This window comes from Rhododendron vialii, chromosome 4a (assembly GCF_030253575.1).
Source record: "Rhododendron vialii isolate Sample 1 chromosome 4a, ASM3025357v1".
NCBI lineage: Eukaryota > Viridiplantae > Streptophyta > Magnoliopsida > Ericales > Ericaceae > Rhododendron > Rhododendron vialii.
Genome location: NC_080560.1, coordinates 25,857,501 through 25,882,671, shown reverse-complemented (window position 1 = coordinate 25,882,671; position 25,171 = coordinate 25,857,501). Strand labels below are relative to the sequence as shown.

Here is a 25,171-nt window from a genome sequence, read left to right as displayed (position 1 = left end):
ATTGAGCAGGTTATGCAATCAAGTGGGTATAAGTGTGATTTGAAATTATGCTTTACTTTATTGAAATCATACCTCCTAGACTCTCCAGTACCCAGCTGTGCTCATTTTCGTCCTCGACGAATCCCCCAAAAAGCCATAGGCCGCGCCCAGTGCCGCTCCACCCCAGTCGAAGTGTGAGGATGTTCTCAAATCCCTCAGCGCAGGTAAGTATGATAGGTGGACCTTACTGCGCCTGTTTGGGTATAGGGTTGCGCCAAAAAGGTACAACAGGTACGCCCGAGCCATCTGCTCCGCTTCCTGCTCAGTTGTTACCTTTTTCTTAAAGTACTTGGTGAACTGCCTGTACCGTGCCATCCCTTCCTCAATCTAAGGCGCCTCTCCCAAGAACCACTCCAGAGCCACGGGATCGTCTTGAATGCCCGAATCAAATGGGATAGGCTAGCCTCCGACTCTCAGGGCTGTGATCGCTGCAAAGTCAGCCGGTGTCACTGTCATCTTCCCTATGGGTAAGTGAAAGGTGTTGGTAGTGTCCTTCCACCTCTCTGCAAGTACTATTAGGACGACATGGTCATTTCTGGCTGGAGTAAGCGTCTGAATGAACTCGCCAAACCCCGCCTCGTCCACTAACTGCCTCACCCTGGCAGGCAAACCTTGGTACAACACCAAAGAGCTGCATGCACCTCCAAAGCCACGGATGTCCTTCTGCCTCGCTCTCTTCTGCGTCAGACGCAAAACAAAAAGAAAAACGAGCAGCGAGAGAGTATGTCAGTGTGCAAGGTTTTCATTCTCAAGTTCTAGGTAATCAATAAAGATTGGCAACGGATGGTTGGTTCGAGTTATTATATTGCATGCATGGCATTCGATGGCAAGGTCATGTTATTGCAATTTGGTCTTTTCTTTCGAGAATTACCGTATACGTTTTAACATTCAAGCACAAATAGGCGAATTCAAATTTGAAACTACAAAGGGGAATTTTGGAAAGTTACCTCTGTCAAGTTGCTTGAAATGTGGGTCTCGGGGTCTCTCAAGATGAGCTCGGAGTCGTACTCCATTCGCCGTGGCCTATATGCTGAAAAGCCCGACGGTACAAACAAGTGTGGTGTGGGTGGCTCATACCCCTCTGCTGTGAACGGGACACGTGTCAGTCCCTCTGCCTCTGTCACTGCCATCACTCTGGGCCCGTAAACCCTAGCTCCGGTCCTCTCCTCGGCCTCCATGCCTCTCAGGACCTCCTCCTCCTAGGCTCTTTCCCTCTCGGCCCTCGCTGCAGCCTCTGAAGCTGCTATCACTCTCTCACGCTCCTTCCGGGCCTCCAAAACAGCAGCCCCTATTGTGGGGTTGTCCTCTAAAAGTTGGGCAAGTTGCTCGTCACTCAGGAGCTCGGCGACATCCTGTTTCGTGATCGGCCTGTGGCCCGATGATGTAGCCGTCGGCCGGAAGAGTACATCCTCCTCTCTGTACACAAAGGGGATCCCCGTGGTCTCTACCTCCTCGGATGCCACACCCTTGCCTCTCGCCAGATCCCTCGGCGGAGACCCACTCAGCCCGACGACGACACCACCAGCACCACTGCTGCCGGCACCTCCAGGACCACCACCAATCACCACCGAGTCTTCCACTGCCATGCTCGAGTCCAATGGCCGAACAACGGACCCCGTGGTCCCAGCCTCCTCCGTCGCGCAACGATCTGGCTCTGTCGCGCGATGCTCGTCGCCCTCACCAACCTTTTGCTCGCGACCCTAATCGCCATCGCCACCACCTGCTTTTACTGCACCTACGTCTGTGGCAACCCCCGCTGGCTGTTGCTCTGCTATTTCGACCTCCATGGGTCCTCCCTCATCCTCTGGACGATCAACTATCTCTCCACCACCATTGCCCTATTCTGCCCTGTTTGTTACTGTGCGTGAGTTCATTGGTTTTGTGACGAAATCAAGGGTTTGGAAGAAAGTGAGAGTGTTTGAGGGAGTTTGAGAGTTGAGAAGAGTTTGAAACTGCTGGGAACTATTTCTGTAATGTCCCAGGGAAGATAGGGGAAGAAAACAGGTGTGGGCCAGGTCTGGGCTCTTTCCAGACCCAAGCCCTAACAGAAAACCCTCGCGCGATGGAGTGGCTCTGTCGCGCAATGGTCCAAGTGGGCCTTCAGGCCCAATGCAGCTTCTGGACAGGCCCGGTCATGTTTTATCTCTCATACAAAGGCCCAGCGGTTATGAATTACATGATTTTCAAATTCGGATCACTTTTTGCATCCCTAGCGGTAGTCTGCCTCCGCACACGTCCAATTATCAAATCAGCGACGATCCATCCGTCCAATTATCAATCAATGACGATACATCCATCCATTTTCAAAATCAGCGACAATCCATCCGTCCGATTATCAATCAACGACGATCCATCCGTCCATTTTCAAAATCAGGGACGATCCATCCGTCCGATTATCAATCAATGACGATCCATCCGTCCATTATCAAAATCAGTGACGATCCATCCGTTCGATTATCAATCAACGACGATCCATCCGTCCATTTTCAAAATCAGCGACGATCCATCCGTCCGATTATCAATCAACGACGATCCATCCGTCCATTTTCAAAATCAGCGACGATCCATCCGTCCGATTATCAATCAACGACGATCCATTCGTCCATTTTCAAAATCAGCGACGATCCATTCGTCTATTATCAAAATCAATGACGATCCATCCGTCCATTTTCAAAATCAGCAACGATCCATCCGTCCGATTATCAATCAACGACGATCCATCCGTCCATTTTCAAAATCAGCGACGATCCATCTGTCCCATTATCAATCAACGACAATCCATCCGTCTATTATCAAAATCAGCGACGACCCATCCGTCCAATTATCAATTAACGACGATCCATTCGTCCATGTTCAAAATCAGCGACGATCCATGCGTCCGATTATCAATCAACGACGATCCATCCGTCCATTTTTAGAATCAGCGACGATCCATCCGTCCATTTTTAGAATCAGCAACGATCCATCCGTCCATCTTATTTATTCCCCCAGGAGAGTTTATTCAAACGGTTGGTCAGCTCTCCAATCCATCGGTGCACGATATTTTTATATACTTGTCTGCATTTTCCATTTTATCGGCTTTTGGGTAAATTGGATGGGTGTCTAGAAATCTTTGACATTACCCATACCAGCCAATGGTGCTCCGTGTGCCGTCAAAGAGGGACTACTGTAGACACCCCAATCTGGTTTTCCAATTGTTTTACTTTCTTTTTCGGTTTCTTGTTTCCCCGATGATGAATCAGGTCAAAAACAGTCTTGAGAGTGAAATGGTTTGAGCTTGGAGTAAGCAAAGTCCATCTTGAACCCTAAAAACCCTAAGTCAAAACCCTGACCTCAGGGGTTGACCATCGCGCGATCAATTGAATTCCTCGCGCGACGCCTCACTTGCCAGGTGTTGGTCAAAGTCAAAGCCTTAACTGTTGACCATCGCGTGGGTTGGTAACACCCTCGTGCAAAAGACTGCGTCCCTCGCGCGATAGGCAACACCTATCGTTTTCACCTTCTTCCAGCTGGATTTTGTGATGATCAGGGGGCTACTGACTTGGGAACCCCGTTTTCGTTGACTGAACAGCGTTTGCAGGTGCATGGGTTGCACCACCCTCACAGCATGGGTTGCACCACCCTCACAACCACTCCCCTCACCTTATTGGCCACTTTCTCCACCAAGGAGGGCTGGCCAGCCTTGTTGGCTGGTCACTAGGCCAAGCCCTTCACCCACCTCACACCTTCTCTTGTCCTATAAATACCCCCCATTGATCATCTTGCAAAGGGTTACAAAAAAAATCAAAAAGAAAGAAGGACAATATCATCTCAAACACCCCTCATACTTCATCACTCAAGCCACTTCTATATACTCATTTTTCCAAGCCTCACCACCTTGTTCAATCCATTTCCAAAACACTCAAGCAAAGGTATAACTCGTTTACTATTTACTGTTTTGATCCCTGAGGGGGGCTGACAGAGCCAAGGCTAGTAATCAATACCAGTTCTGGCCCTAAAGTCTGTAGAGTTACAAGAATCATGCACCAATCCACCTGCGTGTGATGGACTCACTCAATCGCGCGACGTTTCTAGCTGTCGCGCAACAGTCCTCATGGGGATAGGACTTTGGTTCCTTTCTGTTTTGTTATAGCATAAAAAGTTACTATGAAGCATGATTGAATTTTAACCCACTGCTTTGCATGATAAAACATGAAGTTTGACTTAGCACTCTTAGTCATTTAGCTTGGGAATGCCCCTGAGCTGCTTCTGAACGTGTCTCAGAGCCCAGGCATGCAAAGCAATTCCTGGAAGTCCAGTCATGGCCCTCACGCGATGATCTGACTCCATCGCGCGATCGTCAGCCTTTTTCCAGCAATTGCCCTTGCATGGGCAACTTGGTCTGCGGCCTCTGTCTTGGTACCCCCACTGTTTTGGGGTCGTGTTTTATTTCTGTTATCCCCGTTTGTAATAACTATTTACTTTCAGTACACCTATACTGCTTGGTTTGATCCTGGGTGTGCACTGGTCCTTCCAAAGCCCAGAAGGGGATAAAATTCAGCCTGTTGATAAGATATCAACACTCGCGCGATGGAACGAGAGTGTCGCGCGATGGTTTACTTGCATGTAAGAAGTTCCATGCATGCAAGTTGGTCGTTGTTCGCGACAATTTCAAACCAAGGCATTGTTTTGATATCCAGTCGCAGTTTTGAATTTTATCTCATGTTTTTTGTTTAATATGTCATCCATCCATGCCGTTCTCATATCACATGTTGCAAGGTGTTATAGTTTTGAATCCCTGATTAAACTGTTCCTCCGCCCTAATTGGCTAAAAATTGATTAATAAAAGAAGAATCGCAAACTTTTTCAAAATGCTTATGTAGAGACCGATCTCCGGATTGGGCGAGAGGGGTGCCATAAAACCCTTCCCCTCTAGTAACCTTGCTCCCGAACCCAGATATGGTTATGACGGACTGGTTCCTTAACTTTTTCAAATCAAAATAGCACGGCAGATGCTTCAAAATACGGTTCCTTGGGTGTCGGACCTTCAAAACCCGAGTGGCGACTCTGTATTTTGCGAGCGCTTGTTGTCCAGCTAAGAGCTCCCCCGATCTCGGGCCCTCGCGTTTGGAAATTCGAAAATTTCCAGGGGGCATGCTGCCCACAAGGATCTTGGTGGGTTTTGAACTTGGAGTGGAGTTTTTGAATGAGAGGGTGAGAGAGAAAGGAGAGAGCCGAAGGGAGAGAGGCGTGGGGGTGTGTGTGTGTGTTTGGGAAATTGTTTCTCTACACCACACACTCCTATATATATACACATACATATACACATCACACTAGCACCCCTTCCACTTATAATTCTATCCCATTAACCCCAAATCAATTAAACTCTACAAATTCCTTATTCTAACATTTATAAAACTTTTAAACGATTTTTCGAAAATACGGGGCTCTACAATTCATCGTACGACAACATGTCAAACCTAAAAAGATGATTTCAAACCCGTGAATATTCATAAAATAATTCCATCTCGATCTCAATACTTCATATTAATTTTTTAGCGACACACCAAATGGTGGATCTAGCGATAATTCGAGCATTTGGGACCTCGTGATATTCCCTGCCGAGCATTTGTGACCTCGTAATGTCCACTACAGAGCATTTGGGGACCTCGTGAAATCCTTTCCCCATATTGGGTTCCCACATTTTTATATTTCCAATGGAATATTCAATGTTTACACTTACTAATTCTCCTTTCTCAACAATCAAACATCAAGATCAACTCATTTGCATCACCATGTATCAATCAAATAGGTATTTTACAGCTCAATCTCATGTAATTAAGTCAAAACCATCCAATTCATACAAATCATGACCTTCAATCACTACAAGAAAAAGTATTTTTGGTGACGAAAAAAGTGGTGAAAAAATTTAATTTTGTTTTTAAATGAGTATATTGGTGACAGAAAAATAAGGGAAATGATTTTGCCACTCTCTTTTTTGTTAACGTCACTCCCCTGCAAGTGTATTTTTGCACCAAAAATATACTTGCAGAGGAGTGACGTTAACAAAAAAGGGAATGGGAAAATCAGTAGCCAAAAATAAATTTGTCACTAATTTGACCAATTAGTGAGGAAAAAGTTTTTCATCGCTAAATGAATATATTGGTGATGAAAAAATAATTTTGTCGCCAAATTTTCGCCTCTAAATGTACCCTTTGGTGATGAAATGCATTTTTCGTCACTGAAATTATAAATTTGCCTTTGCAACAATTGCATTTCGTCTTCATTTGGTACATTCAGAGACGAAAATTTGTCTTTGGAGCAATGCTAATTTTTCGTCGCCAAATGTATTTCGGACATTCCTCTTTACTCAGAACTTTGATTGAAATAATTTAAATTGGATTTGAATAATAACACAAAGGGCTACAATTTTTATGTTTATCAAATTGCTAATTTGAATTTTTAAAAATTCAAAATAACGGTCGAAATATATTTTAATGTTAAACATATATGTTATATATTAAATATTTCAAATATATATTGAAAAGTTTGTGGGGTGTAGTTGGTCGAAGGCTTGTGCGCAAGGGCTTGGGTTACCAGAAAACCTGGGTTTGAAACTCAGGAGACGCAACAAAGTGGAATTATCTTTCCCATATGAAAACGTCTCGCCAAAAGTTACTATTTTCGTCGCTAATTACTTATGCTGGCAACAAATAATTTCGTCTCCAATGGGTGACCTTTGGCGATAAAATTTTTCGTTACCAAAAGTTACAATTTCGTCGCCGATTACTTATATTGGCGACGAACAATTTCGTCTCCAATGGGTCACCTTCGGCGAGGAATATTTTCTTCACCAAAAGTTACTACAGGTGATGAAATAAGATATTCACCATTAGGTGACTTTCGGAGACTACCTATAGGTGAGAAACTAATTCTTGTCACCTATACTCTTGGAAACAAAAAAACATGCATTTTGTGACAATTTAATTCGTCTCTGAACATCCGCAATGAATGTGAAGAGATTGAAGGCATTGTTTACCAGAAAAATGTTGGCAGAAAGCCTATTTCAAAACAAACAATACAGAGCAGAATATCGGGTCTGATAACATGACCTCCAAATTATTTCAAGGATTGTGACAGGAATTGTGACATATGAGGAAACTAACCAGCTCGGCAAAATCAGTACTTGATTATTCATGAGAGTGTCCATTCTCCAATACCAGAGATTGGCCAGATAACATGCATCTAATATAATACAAATATCGAATTGTAGCACCCCTGTAAGATGATGGTATAATGCTTGGTAGAATAGTTCGCAAAAGATCTGCACCCAAACCAATAGGCACAAGTGGCTTAGAATCCTTTAGCTTGAACCCTAAACATCATTAAGATGAGAATTCAGGAGTGATGCAACACTGATCACACATGACAAGCCTAAATACCCCATGAAGTAGTAAGCACACCAAAATATGTAATGAGAATACTTAAGCTGAGATGCCGATAAAAAAAAAACATAAACTGAGATCAGCGACAATCTCTCAACGTAAGATCTACATGAAAGTATGAAACAAAACTAACTCCCTCCAAGAAATAGAGGCCTAGGCATAATTTTATGGCCCCGCCGCTCATTTTGACATGTAACCAATCGCAATATTTATGCCACTACAATAACATAATAAACCACATAAATAATTTTTCTAATCCGCATAAAAAACTAACAACTGGTGGATAAGATTATCCACATCATGTGTATAAGGAGTCATCAAAATCAGCTTCATTTTCAAAGTCATATATGATGGGGTTTCAGACAACTAGCTGATTGATTTTGGGGAGAGTACTCTATATCACTGATTGGTAAAATGACTTGTGCTATGGGAAAAGAATTAGGGTTATTGCAGCAAGTTTTAAATTGAAAAGTCAAATATACCACTATAAGATACCAAATAAGTTAAAAATTCAAAACAGAACATGATTTGCATGTATTCAAAGCAGCAAGCTGGAACCGGAGGACAGAAGCAGAAGATGATTCTAGAAATCGAACCCAATCCCTTGGGCATTAACCGCATCACAACTAACTTTGAGAGTTGTACCATATCACCAGATGGTTTGCACGTATTAAATTAAACACTATACAACAGGACATTATTCAATCAATCTAAAGCTACACATAAGGGAAGTATAGAGGGAAAAAAGAAATACAAAGTCTATCCAACAGTATTGACGCACAGAAAAGAAAGAAAAAACTTAACCACAAAATGGGCAACTACCCACTGTTCTACCTAGGCGGCCAATTATTAGTGCCCAGGCGCTAGGCGGTGCCCTGCCTAGGGGCCCAGGAATTTGTTTAGGCACCGGGCCGATTAATCAGCCACTAGGCAGATTAGGCGGGATTATGTAGCTAGGCGGGGCTAGGTGAATGATTAGGTGAATGATTAGGCGGGTAGGCGGGGTGATTTTAAAAATTTAAGAGCTTTAGTGTCATGGTAGTTTTATATAAAGGGCTTTGGTGTAGTTTTACTGTGACTTAACCAGACCCAACCAAACCAAACCGAGAGCCTTGTTTCCTAATCTATGATGCACGGACAAGAACACGGATACGGACATAGACACAGACACGGGAATTCTTAAAAAATGGAAACACGGATACAACAGGGGGCACGCCACGTGTATATTTATGAATCGGTATTCTCCATGGTTTTGCAATAGGTTTTGAGTTGGATGGTTTAACATCGTATCGAGCTAGGGGTTCGGAGAATTGTTCCCCCTTGTTTGTGCCATAGGTGCACTGTTGTTTGTTGTGATCCAAGTGTTATGGATCTTTATTTTCCTTTCCACGTGCAAGTTCGGGGTCGCACGTGTGGGGTGTTGAAGTTTCAAGTATACCCATAATCTGAGCGGTAATTGCTATATTCAGTGCGCCAAATTGCTCTCCACCCTCTACAACTTTATCCTCCTCGTGCTTCAACGGTTTAACCCTTAACTTAAAAACCAGAAGCCAACAGGCTTTACCATAACCAATGGAGTTTGAGAGGCTACCCAAGCTCATATACTTGTTTTGGAGGAGATAATTAACTGATGCAGCACAAACTCCATCACCTACCTTAAAACCAGGCATGTCTTAGAATCATCACCAACAGAATCCACATTCCACACAAATCTCCAAGGTATCCATCTCCAACTACCAAAAGAGATACAAAGAAATTGATAGGAGTAAAAATGTTCCACAAAACAAACCAGTGGGAATGCCTCCAGGCCAAGGTCAAGATCAATATTATCTGACAATCCATTATAAGACAAGGAAAATCAAAAGAAATCAAAGACTGGCTAAGGCAACAAAAATCTTCTCTTAGGCAGAAAAACAATGCATGGAAGTTAAACTGAACAAGAGAAATAATAAATAGCTACTTGTTGTTCGGCAAACACTAGTAGCAACAACTTGTCTAGCTGATTCTGAAGTGCGCGTACTACCTTCAGAAAGGTGAAAATATACTTTACTTACAGGGGAGATGCATGGAAACAACGGAAGTCAGTTTTTCAGTTATTCTAAGTAAGGAAAGACAAATTAAAAGAAGCATAGAACATTAATAATGGCAGATAGATTACAATACCACTTACATGTTTTAGTTGCACCATAGTTGATAATTTGATTTGAAACTAGAGATGTTGTTGAACAGTCCATGAAAACATATTCACCTGAAAAGGATTCTTACAGTATAGGTTAAAATTTAAAAATAAAAATAAAAGTAGTCAAAGCAAAATGTATCTAATGGATGTCAAAAATTGATTTAGTATTCTATAGACCGTGTTTACATCTATCCAACTTCAATTTTTGAACAACTGGGATGCCAGAAAAGCCTAATAAGATGCTTACGACACTTACAGGAAAGGGGACTCTCCATCCAAAGAGGTGCTTTTACTTTTTAGACACTCATGCAAAGAAATAAAACTAGTTGTGCATGACTGATGCTTTGGATTTTGAACAAAGCAAGCAACGTATTGAGCACAGAAATTGAATGGGGACTCTAGGTCTGCCCTCTCTGATGCTTTCAGCTTTGATTTGGAGCATGGTTCCTCGGCATAACTTCCCTTGAGTTCCTCAAGTTTTGGAGGTAGAGGGTGCCATTATTTCAGTAGAAAAACTTTATTACAACAACTTTGTGAATATATTACCAAAGGTTAGATTTGTCTCTAGTCCTCCCCCGCCCGTAGCCATATTGATTGGATAATTACTTGGGTACAGGTATTGTTATATCTTATATGCAAAGAAATAAAATTAGCTTTAGTGACCCATCAAAATAACAAAGTTGAATGAGCAGTCACTAAAAATCAAGCAGAAATGGTTAACAGGAAGGATACTCAACGTAGACTCCAGTTCAGTTTTTCTTTTTGGTAAATAAGTAGGCTCAAGTTTGATGGCAAGAATCTTGAGGGGAAATGACAATGTGGTTTATCGAATGCCTGTGACCCATATGCGCAGACAGAATTAAAACAAGAAAGTGATTCATGATGTACTATCTAACTCGGAATCACATTCTCCAGCTCAATAGATATTTTCATTCCCCCCTTCCTCTTACCTCCTAGTAATCTTAGATTCCGAGATCAATCCCTTAACAAAAATAGTCCGAATCTAATAAATTTTCTCAAAAATATTTCCTGAATAAGATTCCTAAATTTTTCAAACTTTTGAATGTCAGGCAGGATTACTGGATAAGTGGATATCTAATGCTTCCTAATCTTATTCCAATGCCAACTCAATTTTATGGGAATCCAAACACACCCCTAGGTTAAAAGTGAATCCCTACTGCCAACAGTCATCTTGATTGAAAGTTCAATCCCTTACTAACATCGGCATACACCAAGGGAATGTAGGGATGCTCGGGCCCCTATACAACTTTAGATATTCTTTATATTAGTTTTTCAGGTTAATTTAAGAAAATTCTATGGGATTAGCCCTAGCAAGTCCCTTGGGTGAAATTTTTTCCTAAAATTGCTACATGCGTGGAACAATTCTTAAAATCTCAAGTTATCAATCATTTTTAGGTGCACACAACCTTGTCCCTTCCTCAACCTCGCAAGTAACATTATATACTCATGAAATATACTCTCTTTGTCCCAAATTGGATGACAATTTTTGATATTCTTGCCAATTTCAATTCCTTATATCTTTCAGTATAAATCTCAAAAAAATATGCAATATGAATCTTGTATGATAGTTCTTGATTAGTTCTATTATAAAAAAATTTTAAACTCGTGAAAAATATTATAGGTTGAAAAATATAAGCAATGAAAAATGACACAAATTTCAAAAATTGTCATCCTTTTTGGAACAGAGGGAGTATCATTTTTATATCAATATGCAAGAACATGTAGTTCAGTTCAGGTTCCTGCTAGACACAAATCTCGTGTCCGCCACTACTACTAACGCTTCGAATTGTCTAAATTCATTTCAATACAACCACGCATACATTCCTCAAAACAGGATTTCCTTGCTAATTCTTTTGCAATCAACGTATAAATATATAATTGTTCATGTTCTTGCATATGCTTACATGAGGTATTGGCAGACCAAGCGAGAGAAACACGGCCAATTAAATACCGAATCGAATTAGAATCGAAACGCATAGCAACCGAAACTTTTGAATGCGAAAATCGACCTCTCCGCTGCTTCGAATCGGGCGAGGACTTCTACGTGGTAAACCACTGAGTGTCCAGTTTCCCAATCCCTTTGATTTCGAAGGCTAGTCTTTCAATCAACAGCGAAGACTCGACAGTGTCGCTATTACCACTACTATTGCTACTAGTTGTCGCACCATTGTTCATACCTAGGCCTGAACTACTAGGTGAATTGTTACGGATCTCAATAGTGATGACCACAGGATCACCCGGCTTGTACACGCCTCTGTTGGTTTGTAGGTTCAGCGATGGTGGCACTGCCTTTGAACTGCCTCGACTGTTGGTCGAGTCGCCGCAGCGGCCGAAGAAGGAGAATCTACGCAAAGGTTTCGAGATCCAACAAATTAACCATATGCATATCCCGTTCTACTATATCCCTCAAACAAACCATCTATCCATCCTTTAGCCCCCTTCTATTATATCTCTCATTATACAATATTTCACTCTTACTAAATCAATACACTTGTATATACGTATAAAAAGGGAGGAGTTTTGGCATAGCCACATCATGAAAAGATGATTTTTGCCGTTGTAGTTTGATGAGGGTGGATTAAGAGGTTGAGGTAATGTGTGTAGTTTGGTATTGGGTTGGAGAGCAAAAGGGAGAATGATATATGGCAGAGCCACATTGTGAAAAGACGAATTTGCCCTTTCAATTACTTGATGGGTGTTGTAAGATGTTGGGGTATTTTTTACTTCATTCATCTCATGTAATCCAGAACAATTGTACTCTGACCGGATTTTTCGGCCATTTTACCTCACCTTTATACCTATTTTCATTGCTTTGTCGAGAAGGAAGAAGTACTGAGAAAGGAAACACGCGATTACTTTCTCAGCCAATCCCTAAATTTCATCGATCAGCTGATCCCCAAATTTCCGGCCTCCTCTCTCTCTCTCTCTCTCTCTCTCTCTCTCTCTCACTCTCTCTCTCACGTTGATTTAAGGATTCACTGTTTGAACAGCTGTTTATGTATTTGTTTTAGCTTCGTATAAATTCAAGCGGCTATTGTGGAAATTTCCTCCCACCTTAGTACAGATTCAAGCGGCTACAATAGTTATTTCACCTACTTCTTTCTCTCTTTTGCTTCATTTATGTGTTGGTTAGGGCTACCAAAAAGGAGACGCATGATTTAGTCTGTTTTGCGGTTTGCTATTTTATAGAGGTAATTTGCGTTGGTTTTCAGTTTGTATGATTTGTGTGGTATGGTAAAATAGTCATAATTTAGTTTAGTATTGCCGCTTTAAATGATGCATGTATTCCATCTATGATCTCTCATTGTTATTGCTAAATCAAACATGAGGCTTAGAAGGCTAGAAACCTTGTTGCTTCATTTATGTGTTGGTTAAGGCTACAAGAAAGGAAACGCGTGCTTTGGTCATTTTGGGGTTTCCTATTTTGCAAAGGTAATTTGCATTGGTTTTCAGTTTCAATGATTTGTGAGGTATGGTAATATAGTTGTAATTTTGGTTTAGTATTTGCGCTTTAAATGATGCATGTTCCATCTATGATCTCACTATGATTGTTAAATCACACATGAGGCTTAGAAGGCTATAACTACAACAAATAAGGTCTTTTATAGCATAACACTATAGCGCTTTTTTAGAAAAGCAATAAAAGATGGGCTTCCGTGTTTCTCATTTCCACTTCCAATAGCGTTTCATTTAAGCCCAACTTCTATAGCGTTTTCCATTCTTTTCCGTAGCGTTCCAAAGGCGGAAAGTACAAGGCGCCTAAACTTTTGACGCTTCCGCTCTGCGGATGCACCAAAATCTTTCTAATTTAGTTCCGAAATTCTTAGAAACAGGATTACCAGTTCCAACTTTTCATCCATGGACTTGGGGTTTCTCTCAGCGAAATCTTTCACCCGAAGAGATTGTAAGCTCGCCAGAGCCGCCCTTCCCTCCTCGTCTGCGTACTCAGGTAAGAGAAACCCTAGAATCTTGAAGATTTTGGCTTTATGGTTTACAATCGTCGATTTATGGTTTACAATCGTCGATTTCTGGTCAAGAACGAGATAAATCTTGATAGCTCTCTCTCCCGCCCCCCCTCAAGCCCTAATCTCATGCTCCAATTTCAGAAACACCAACCCTACGTGTTTTGGATCTATTGCATACTCCTTCTTCTTTTTTCCCTTATCGTCTCCGTACGATTTACTAGTAGATCATTTGCTATCTTTGCATCACCTACTGTAACTGTGAGCGTCGTCTCGAATTCGACTCCGACCAAAAGCAAAATCGTTTGAACCACCCTCAGTAGTGAATGCTTGTACGAAATAGATGTGGAAGGGGCTTCCCATTTACAATGTGCCCACACGACCCAAGGTTATGGCTTTTGGGATTGATTCCGGTCGATTACTCAAAAAAATTAAGTTGACGACTTATTTTATATGGTCAATGCAATGAAGTATGGTTTATTGGAAGCCAAATGTTTTCCTTTTTAAGGTTGAGAAAGAGGATCGGGAGATTATTTTTGTAATTGGATGGAGTGTTATTTTCAAGAGTAGATTTTTAAATGTTTGATGTATAAAAGGAACTGATTTTCTTTTTTCAACCAGGGGGACGACTTGCATGCGAGCTGCTACTATATCGATTCCAACTGAATGCGTATGCGATATCCTCTGCTCAGGTTTGTACATGGTGTATTGTTGCTAACTCATTACTGTTAAGCTTTTCAGAATAGATCTTGGATATTTTATGTGTAAGGGATCGGAATTTTTTTAGTTCAAACATATCGACAGACTTCATAATTGCTAGCTGAGTAACTAGGTTTTCTGAAGCATGAAAAAACTAGGTCTTCTGAAGCATGAAAAAACTAGGTCGTCAATAACGGGCTGTATTTGAACTCTGTATAGATTAGTTTTTGCACCTTGAGAGTTGCCTGATAAATGTTTAGGTCCTGTTTAGAGGATGTGTAAACAGTAAAGGGTCTAAAGTCTAAACTCGTCATTGACTATTATGTTTTCTTCTTTTTGGGAATGGTATTTGAAACTAGAAGCTGAAAGTATCTCCTCTAATCTTTGCAGTTTTCTCAAACTGATGACTTCCTCCAACTAATTGATGTGATCTTACTCTATATATTTCTATAACATTGATCATTCAACTTTGGTTGTAGTTTCTACCTCTATCGAACTTCAAGAAGAACCTGCTGTATAACAGTCATGGTCATAGTTCACGCTTGTACTTTGTGATAATTAGGGTCGTCATTGTATTGCTTTGGATGATGATTCTTAGCTGTTTGGAGTTAAATGATGTCGTACAGTTGGTGTCTTTATTTGATTAAAATAGAATGTGAACAAGGGAGAGAAATAAATAAAAAAAGCTGGGATGGTGTCTTACTTATAAACATAAAGCTTATTTATTAAGATCAAGTCTTACTGATAATTGTTGTTGCTATCTGTCACTAGCTTGTTAATTGGTGCTAAACTGGGGCTTAGGGCAATGGATCTTTTTGATTTAGGTGAACTGTTGTTTCACAAACCAATATTGGGACTTTTGTTTTGATCACCAATTTTTGCAAGTATATGTTCTTGCCAATGCTCTTTCCTCACTGATCATTGTTTTCTAATCTCTTGAAGCAGAACATTACAGTGTTAACTTGTGATTGTTTAAGTAAACGATTGATTAAACAGGGGGAGACATAACATGACAGCCGATTCAGTTTTTTGTTCCTGAATTTGTTTAGCTTACTTTGACTTAGAGGCTAAGATAGCATTCAAGGCACTGTAGCGGAGCGGAAGGAGTTTCACAGCGTTTCAAGTAGGGGTTTTTTTGTCTATGTGATTTTGGAGGTTTGTGATTCTGGATTTTGGGGCTTTTGTGTTGATTCATTCCAAACTACTTGCTATTTGTCTCAAAATTCACTCTTCGGAGTTGGTAGTATATTTTGCTCTTTTCATTGAATGTGTTAGATTGAGCATATGGGTTGGGGCATCTTTAGTGGTTATTGTTCCATTACTTGATAAGGAAAGTGATTATGTCCTGATAGTATATTTAGTTAAACTGCTTGCTTAGTGTGTTCGGACCAGCAATTTGTCTAGTGTCCCTTGCAAGTCAACAGACTTTGAGGAGTCTCCTAAAGGCACAACAATTTTTGTTGGTTGAATTGGAGGACCAATTTGGTGTATTTATTTGGAGATTTGGGTCCCTCAAGGAGATCTGCCCATTGTCTTGCTCTTAAGCAAACATGGATTGTGTTATGTTTTTTTGGATATCTAATAAAAGTTGAAAACTGCACCCAAAAGGTTAAAGTAAACAATTGGAGTCTTGCTCTTAAGCAAACATGGATTGTGTTCCGTTGAATGATGATATGGATCTACAAGGCTATTTCTGGATTATTGCCACAATGTTTTTCTACAAGGCTATTGCCGATGCTATCAATCAATTAATGTATGCTGCATCATGTTTTAAGACTGGTAGGAGTACTGTAGGGAGGTATTCCCGAGCAGATACATTTAGTTACCAAACACGTGATGTTTGGGAACACGTGGTAAATACGACTGGACTTATCGCCGAGCAGTTCGGTGAACAGCGATATGGACCAGTGATATGAGAAGTCATGGCTATAAATAGACTGTTCGGTTATGATACAGCCGAACAGATGATGTAAAGAACCTAGCACGTAATACGAGTGATCACGGGTTGAAAGCAATGCAATCGATATCCGAATAAATGGTACGTGGGACCATAGTTTGAATATAGACAGGACAGTCATCATGCTAAACAAGTGTTCGGCAATATGGACCAGTGACATGAGAAGTCAATGGTCCAGGAAGGTTGTACGGGCTCAAGGACCAGTTACATGTGAGGTAACTGGTCCAAGCCGTCTGTTCGGCTATGAGACGGCCGAACAAAGATGGAACTCCAATCAAGAGTAGGAGCAGAGAGAATACTCTGGAAGATTCCAGAATAGTCATGTCTCATATAGGGATAAAGATCCCAAGAATATAGGATCTGAGAAAGATACCCAACGAGTATGGGATGTTCGGCTCTTAAAGGAAAAGAATCCTAAAAGGACTCTTTTCCATAAACTGATAAAGGAAACGAGACTCCTTGATATCCTGGGTTTCCTATACGAGTTAGGAATCCTATGGCAATAAGGATGCTTGGACAGCAAGCATCCATAAATCTATGAATATGAGGAAAACCTAGAGGTGAGAGGTACGCAATACGTTGCATTATTATTGCTTTCCTACTGATAATTAGGGCTGAGTTTTCTAGTACGTGATACTAACAAAGGCATCGGAGGGCCTTTGCCACGAGAGGCAAAGGTGCACTCACCCCCTGTCTATTTTGCAGATTAGGGTTCAGACGTCGAGCTAGGGTTCTGGTGAAGAGGCACGAATAAGCCGTTGCAATCCAGTTGATCCGAAGCGTCAATTGTTTTCATCCCCCTACAATTGGCGCCGTCTGTGGGAAACGAAAGAATTCCCTTTTGAAATACGACCATGGTGGAAGTAACTCCGGCAACGCCGCATGAACCAAAAGATGTGTTAGATGAGGGAAGGGACAAATCACCACCTGGGGCTCCGAGAAAGCCCCAGGGTGGGCACAGAAGGAACACGAGTAAGGACCGCCCCCTTACCGTGCATCATAACTCCAAAAATAGAGGAGATGGAGAGACGGCTTCAAGATCCACGAGAAGGAGTAAATCCCATCAAAGGGATGAATCGATCGCGCACTCCAGGAGTGTGCACCATAGTGACGACGTTCTTGATAGGAAGAGGCAAGAAGTCGAGGAGTATGCTCGTCTGATTAAAAAACGAGAGCATGAGATCAGAGAATTGGAAAGAATTAGGGAGCATCCGGAGGATTCTGGCCTGTCTCGAGGAAATTCTAGAGGCAGTAGGTATGCTATGGTACAATACAGAAAAGATCCTTTACGAGGAAGAAGGAGCAGAAGTCCTGTCATAGGGCGTCATGAAGCTTCTCCACGAAAAAGGGGAAGAAAAAGTAGAAGCCGAACACCAGAGAGAAGGACTTCTTCACGAAAAAGGAGGAGCAGAGACCGGAGTTCTACCCCCGAGGAAGAGGACACGAGAAAGCATCATCGAGACAGGTACGAGAGACCTGATGCTGATTGGATCAAGACTTCGGCCCACAAGTCAAAGGAGCAAAAGGATGGGACAGCGACTGCACGAGAAGCAGCACGCAAGGCCCTGAGTAATATTGCAGCCTCTCCCTTTACGAAGAGGCTACAAGAAGCAAGGTTGCCGAGCAGAGTGAAGCACGGTGCATTCGTACTTTACGAGACAAATACGGATCCCGTAGCTCACATACAGCATTACCAACAGGCCATGTTTATGCATGAGGGGGATGATTCCATCTTGTGCAAGATGTTTCCCTCCAGTCTTGGCAAGGTGGCTTTATCCTGGTTTCATAAGTTGGCCCCACGATCCATACGAGGATGGAGGCAGTTGGCAGAGGAATTCACTGCTCGGTTCTTAACGAGCAGAAAGGCCCCAAAGACTTTTGAGAGTCTTTCCACCATGAAGCAGGAGGAGAACGAGCAGATCAGGGATTATGCAAAGAAGTACTGGGAAACTTTCAACGAGATTGAAAGTTGCAGTGAAGAGTATGCAATTGCTACGTTCAAAACTGGTTTGCCTGTTCGGGGGGAGCTGCGCCGTTCATTGAATAAACATCCAGTAGCCACCTTGGCTAAATTGATGGAACGGATAGAGCAACACGCCAGAATGGAGGATGACATACTCCGTGAGGATGGCAGGACGGTTGCCGAACAGCAGAAGGCACCTGCCAAAAAGGTGGATAAGCCAGAACCCAAGTCTTACAAAGACAGAAGGGAGTACGGGCAGGCTAAGAAGGAGGCATACAAGGACAAGCAAGCTCCTGACCCCAAGTCCTTCTTTTCTATCACTACGGTTTGGAAAGAGCCAATATACAGGATTCTTTATCGAATAAAGAATCAGCCATATTTTAAATGGCCCCCAAGTCTAGGTGGAGACAAAGATGCAAAACGTGCTACGAATCAGCACTGCAGTTATCACAAAGATTGGGGCCATATGACCGAGGATTGTGAGGTATACAAGAGGCACCTTGATGATTTGGTCTCTCGGGGCTATCTCAAAGAGTTTATCCAGGAGGACCCTAAAGAGAAAGGGAAGGCCATGGAACTGGGTTACGAGCAACACCCTAAAGGCGTGATCCATATGATACATGGGTTGGCTGCACCTTATACAAGGAGTGAGGTGAGGCTGTTGCAAAGACAGGTCAAGCATGATCAGCACGTGATGCGGTTGGGAAACAAGAGAGGGCGAGAGACTAATGCATGCAACGAGAGCATGGCATTCAGTGACGATGATTTGGCGGAGGTCCAAATACCCCACAATGATGCATTGGTCGTAACCCTACGAGTTGGGGAATACGACATCGAAAGAATTCTAGTGGACTCGGGGAGCTGTACAGAGGTGTTGTACTATGATGCATTCAAGAAGCTGGGCCTGGCTCAATCAGACTTAGAACAATCAACAACACCTCTAATTGGGTTCGGTGCAGGAGCAGTCTGGCCCCTAGGAAAGGTGACTTTACCTGTTCGGGCTGGATCTGTGGTGTTAAGAACAGACTTTTTGGTAGTCGATGTCCCATCTTCCTATAACGTGATTATAGGGAGGACATGGTTGCACAAAATGAGAGCAGTCTCCTCGACATATCACCAGATGGTGAAATTTCCAGGATCAAATGGGATTGAAGTCCTTAAAGGAAACCAGAAGGTAGCATAGCAATGCTTGATTTCCATCATCAAAACAACCCCAAAGGTCCACCATGTTCTCACACTAGAAGTACCAGATCAACCAACCATCGAGGATGTTGGGAGAAGCCCGGCTGAAAAAGTGGTTGAGGGCCTGGAGAAGATTCAGATCAACGAGATTGATCCTGAAAGATATTTTTTGATTGGGAAATCATTATCAGCAAACGAAAAGGCTGAGTCAATAAGATTTCTAAAGGAATATATTGATGTTTTTGCATGGGTGCCAGAGGAAATGCCCGGGGTGGATGCAGACGTGATCTGTCATCATTTAAACATTGACCCTCAACACAAGCCGATCATTCAGAAAAAACGAAGGGCTGCCGCGCAGCATGTAGATGCAGTGATTGAAGAGGTCGATCGTTTATTAGAGGCCAAGGCAATACGTGAAGTCTATTACCCAGAGTGGTTATCCAACACTGTTGTGGTAAAGAAGAAGAACGGAAAGTGGCGTGTCTGCGTGGACTTCACAGACTTGAACAAAGCATGTCCTAAGGACAGTTTTCCTTTGCCTAGGATTGACCAATTGGTTGATGCAACCTCTGGCTACGAGCGAATGAGTTTTCTCGATGCATATCGAGGATATCATCAGATTGCTATGTTTGAACCTGATCAAGAGAAGACTTCGTTCATCACACCACGAGGGTTATACTGTTACAGTGTCATGCCGTTTGGGCTAAGGAATGCTGGGGCTACATACCAAAGACTTGCAACCATTATGTTCAAGAAGCTCATCGGGAAGACTTTGGAAGTTTACATAGATGATATGGTGGTAAAGAGTCGAGAAAAGGGAGGGCATATTTCTGATCTAAAGGAAGTGTTCGAAATCCTGAGGAAGTATAAATTAAAGCTCAACGCCTCGAAGTGTGCGTTTGGAGTTGGTTCAGGAAAATTCCTGGGCCATTTGGTAACTTTGAGAGGGATAGAGGCAAATCCCGATCAGATTGATGCCTTACAAAGACTACAGAGTCCCAAAACTACCAAGGAAGTCCAGAGACTGACTGGAATGGCAGCAGCACTTAACAGATTCATCAGCAGGTCAAGTGACAAATGCAGACCCTTTTTTCAGTTATTGAAAAAAAGGGAGGGATTTGAATGGGGAGCAGAATGTGAACAAACTTTCCAGGACCTGAAGAATTACTTGGCCGAGCCCCCACTGTTGTCAACTCCACAGCCTGGTGAGTCTTTAATTCTGTACTTAGCTGTTTCCGAGCATGCAGTAAGTGCAGTCTTGTTGAGGGATTTGGGGATCGAACAAATCCCCATTTATTATGTTAGCAAGCATTGTTGGATGCAGAGACGAGATATCTGCCTTTAGAAAAACTTGTCCTGGCACTTAGGACAGCAACCAGGAAATTGCCACACTACTTCCAAAGCCATAAGGTTGTGGTTTATACTGAGTATCCATTAAAATCACTGCTTTGAAAGGCAGATTTCTCGGGACGGATCTCGACATGGTCCGTAGAGTTAAGTCAGTATGATCTCGAGTATCAGCCACGCACAGCAATTAAAGGCCAAGTGTTGGCTGATTTTGTGGCAGAGTTTTCCCCGACTGTTGCTCCCTTGCCTCCTACGAGAAAGGAACAGGCAGCTAAGACATCATCATTAAAGGATCAACCCGTAGCCGAACACGATCCCAAAGAATGGAAGTTATTCGTTGACGGATCAGCGTGTAATACTGGTTCCGGAATTGGAGTTGTCCTCTTTCCTCCTCAAGGAGTTCTGATTGAACTCTCTGTTCGGCTTGGATTCAGTGCATCGAATAATGTGGCTGAATATGAAGCACTCTTGGCAGGATTGAGAAGTGCAAAAACCCTTAAGGCAGAACGGGTCAGGGTGTATTGTGATTCCCAGCTCGTTGTGAATCAACTGTCCGGCGAGTACGAGACTCGGAATGAAAAGATGATGACCTACGTGCAGGCAGCAAAAGACTTGCTCGATACCTTCGAGAGGGTATATATTGAGCAAATAAGTTCTAGACAGAATGCTCATGCAGATTCTTTAGCTTGGTTGGCTGCAGCAGTACCAACAGAGTTCAAAAGAAGGGTGGCGGTAGAATACCTAAATGAGCCGAGCATAGGAAGTAATGTAGACTTGGTCTTGGACGTGAACCAAGGACCAAGTTGGATGGACCCAATAATGGAGTTCTTACGAGACGAGATACTCCCTTCTGATAAAAAGGAGGCCCACAAGATAAGGGTCAAATCTGCTAGATTTTGGCTGTCCCCAGAGGGAAAGTTGTATAGGAAATCCTTTACAGGTCCCTATTTGCTATGCGTACATCCTGAGATGGTACAGAAGTTCCTTCATGAAATCCACGAGGGAACATGTGGGAGCCATGCTGGAGGCAGATCTATTGCCCACCGAGCAATTACTCAAGGCTACTGGTGGCCGCACATGCAAGAAGATGCAAAGGTGTATGTAAAGATTTGTGAGAAATGTCAAAAGTTCTCACCAATGATTCGAACCCCCGCTGAAGATCTGGTGCCATTAACAAGTCCCTGGCCTTTTGCTCAATGGGGGATGGATATCGTGGGTCCATTGCACAAAGCAACTGGGAATCGAAAATTCCTGCTTGTTGCAACTGACTATTTTACAAAGTGGATTGAGGCAGAACCACTGGCCAAAATCACTGAGCCTATGATAGAAAGGTTCGTGTGGAAAAGCATCATCACTCGTTTTGGGGTCCCTTATTCATTGATTACAGACAATGGATCCCAATTTCAGAAGAAATTCAAGACTTTTTGTGCCCAATATGGAATAAGAAATTTTTATTCCACCCCAGCCTACCCTCAGAGTAATGGGCAAGCAGAGGCATCCAATAAAACTATCCTAGATGGGATAAAGAAGAGGTTGGACAAAGCAAAGGGAAAATGGCCTGATGAGTTACCGTTAGTTTTGTGGGCTCACCGAACAACGCCTAGGAGGTCTACGGGAGAGACCCCCTATTCGTTGGCATTTGGAACAGAGGCTGTCATACCTCTGGAAGTGGGTCTGCCGACCAACAGGACAGCTCTGGTTGAAAGTGGAGGCAATGACAGGGCCCTTCAAATCGAGCTTGACCTTGCCGAGGAGAGGAGAGAAAAAGCCTTGGTACATCTTGCTTCTTACCAAGAACAGCTGATGAAAAGCTACAACAAGCATGTTCACCCTCGAGAATTTGGTGTTGGGGACCTTGTGCTACGAAAAGTGCTCGGCAACACCAAGGTGGCTAACGAAGGCAAGCTGGGGGCCAACTGGGAGGGCCCATATAGAGTAACTGAGATTATAGGCATAGGAGCCTATCGATTGGCAGATTTGGATGGTGATCCAATTCCAAGACCTTGGAATGTTCATAATTTACGAAAGTTCTTTGTTTAGAAGTATTAAATCCTGTTTTGGATTTACACTACGTGATTGTGTGGGAATTACGAATATAATTCCTTTGTTCTAGTTTTGATTATTTTTTAAAAGGGTACGAGTAACGCCCTCTTGCGTTTTACAGATTATGAATACAATCACTTCTTTCGAATAACTGTTGTGGTATTTAAATACGAACTACGAGTTTGGTTCTCCTTATTCGTATTGGGGAGCAGGGTATACCTTTTGAGTATGTGAGACTTGGGTATACATTTGAATGCAAGTATGAACACACTTGTATGTCTTTTCTTAAAGTACGTGATACTTAGCAAGTATGAAAATACTTGTGTGTTTTCTTTTAAACAAATACAAGTACGAAATACTTGTATGGACGTTCAAAGTACGAGATACTTATATGGTGTTTTAAGTACGTGATACTTGAGAACCTATATTGGCTTGACTTAAATGTAAGCCACATTTAGTTCAGTACGTGAAACTGAAACACAAGTACGAAACACTTGTGTGATGTTCTAAATACGTGATACTTAGGCGATTTTGTGTGAGTACGTGATACTTAACAAGTATGAATACACTTGTAAAGTACTAAACTTAAAACAGTGCGAGACACTGGGAAACAAATGTTTTTAAGTACGTGAAACTTAAACAACATTAAGTACGTGAAACTTAACAGGCGTGAAAGATTTGCTAAAAAGTACGAAATACTTATGCAAACGAATGATACGTAAACGGTACGACATACTTAGATTGAAAAATTGCATACGAACAGTTGCAGCAACAAAGGACGCCGAGCAAAACATAAGGTTATGCCACGAAGGGCCGAATACCTGTGTTAACAAAGTATTTAAACTGAACTGGTGCCTCACAGGGCCAAAGTATGCTTATGGTCACGCAGGACCAGCAACCAAAACAATTCTTATACTTACCAAATCAATCCACATTCTGGACCTCTGAAGTATCAGTGTTGATCTCAGTATCAGCACCACCCTCGACTACATTCTCTTCCAAGTTGATGGGCTCAATAGGTACATCCCGAGCAGGAGCTTCAGTAGGATCCACATCCGTGGGGATATCTTCCTCAGCATTGGCAAATTCTTCAATTTGCCGTTCAAAGTCTTCCTCTGGATGACCTGCTGGCTCTGGAGTGTCTTCAATGTTTTGAACACGGGTGCTAGGCAGCTCGTTGTCAACCCAGAAGGGTGAATCCTCAGCAACCCCTAGTTTTGTCAGACAGGTTTCCCAGCTGGCAATCCAGACCTGGTCCTGTAAAGCTGGCATCTGTTCCACGTAGCTGGCAGTTGTGGCATCATAGCCCTTCTGGTAGCCATCTTCATATGATGCTTTTTTGGTGTTATCGATCTCCAACAGTGCCTGATTGAGCCCCTCCTCAGCAGCTCCAAGTTTGTTTTTGGCCTCAACGAAGTCTGCTTTGGCTTTGTCTCTTTCCCTTTCAAGTCTAGTAATCGTACGAAGCAGTCTGGTATTGTTGTTCAGCAATGTGATCCTCTCATTATCAGCATCTTCAAACTTTTGGCCCAACGAGACCATCTTTTGGATGAACTGACAAAACACCGAATAGAAGATAATGAGAATATCCATGGTACACGAAATATGCACAAAGACTTATGTGGAAAAAGTTAAGTCACATTACCTTAATACCACTGACAAGTCCAGTGGCGACAAGCCGATCAGGAGTAGCTTCAGACTCCTTCTGCATATCCACAGGGAGCAGTAGACCTTGGGCAAGGGCGAGTGCTGTCTCCGAAGAGCTGGCACTGTCCCCAATGTGAACAGGCCGATCACCCCTAATGAGATTAGGGGTCCAGCTTTCGGGAAGCACTGGAGTACTCGAAGAAGGGGGTTGTTGGACTACAGTAGTAGTTTGGTTGAGAGGTTCTCCAGTCTCTTCGCTCCTGGGACGTTTGTCCCGATGAGCATCGGTAGCCTCAACTGGACTATCTTCCCGAGGAGACGATGATGATCTCGCAGATCCCCCCCTATTGCGACGTGAACGCGGGGGAGGGGCGCCAGTTGATGCTACCCTATTGGTAGCACCTCGTCCCCGTGAGGAGACAGTGAGTAACGAACTGAGGTTGATGGGTTGGTGTGTCATCGTACCTGAGGTTGGAGGTGATCGAGAATATCCGGATGAGGACGACTGACTGGTAATTTGGTGAAGAACGGGTTGTTGTTCGGCAATGAGTTGCCTGCGGCGTGATCTCCTGAGTACCACACGTGTTTGAGGTATACCGTCAGGAATAACAATATCACCTGACTGGCCGGCAAGAGTGACACCACCAGCTTGAAGCCTTGAACTGTGTGGTTGGGGAACAGTGGATGTAGACGCGGCACTAGTGCTGG

At 42.7% G+C, this 25,171-nt stretch overlaps 1 protein-coding gene across 5 annotated transcripts; it reads right to left on the bottom strand.

The window, feature by feature from the left end:
- Nucleotides 1-7,156: 7,156 nt before the first annotated feature.
- LOC131322638 (uncharacterized) lies at nucleotides 7,157-12,081 on the bottom strand. Of its 5 annotated transcripts, none has more exons than XM_058354034.1 (5): nucleotides 11,673-12,081; nucleotides 9,634-9,711; nucleotides 9,424-9,507; nucleotides 9,028-9,118; nucleotides 7,157-7,342 (listed from the first exon to the last, which is right to left on the bottom strand). In XM_058354034.1, exons 2-5 carry the CDS (start codon nucleotides 9,649-9,651, stop codon nucleotides 7,209-7,211), a joined length of 327 nt encoding a protein of 108 aa, XP_058210017.1. In that variant the 5' UTR covers nucleotides 9,652-9,711; nucleotides 11,673-12,081; the 3' UTR covers nucleotides 7,157-7,208. The 5 variants fall into 5 exon arrangements, 4 of the variants coding, with proteins under 4 accessions (XP_058210017.1, XP_058210015.1, XP_058210018.1 ...); XM_058354032.1 differs by having other exon boundaries at nucleotides 9,028-9,114; XM_058354035.1 differs by having other exon boundaries at nucleotides 9,424-9,486.
- Between the last annotated feature and the right edge of the window lie 13,090 nt (nucleotides 12,082-25,171).

Excerpts from the sequence above, each read along its gene's own strand:
- LOC131322638 (XM_058354032.1), bottom strand. The coding sequence starts at position 9,697 with ATGGACTGTTCAACAACATCTCTAGTTTCAAATCAAATTATCAACTAT. Across the intron at positions 9,115-9,423 it reads TAGTGTTTGCCGAACAACAA|GTGATGGAGTTTGTGCTGCA; the intron begins GTAGCTATTTAT and ends GTTTTAAGGTAG. Across the intron at positions 7,343-9,027 it reads CTCAAACTCCATTGGTTATG|ATCTTTTGCGAACTATTCTA; the intron begins GTAAAGCCTGTT and ends GTTTGGGTGCAG.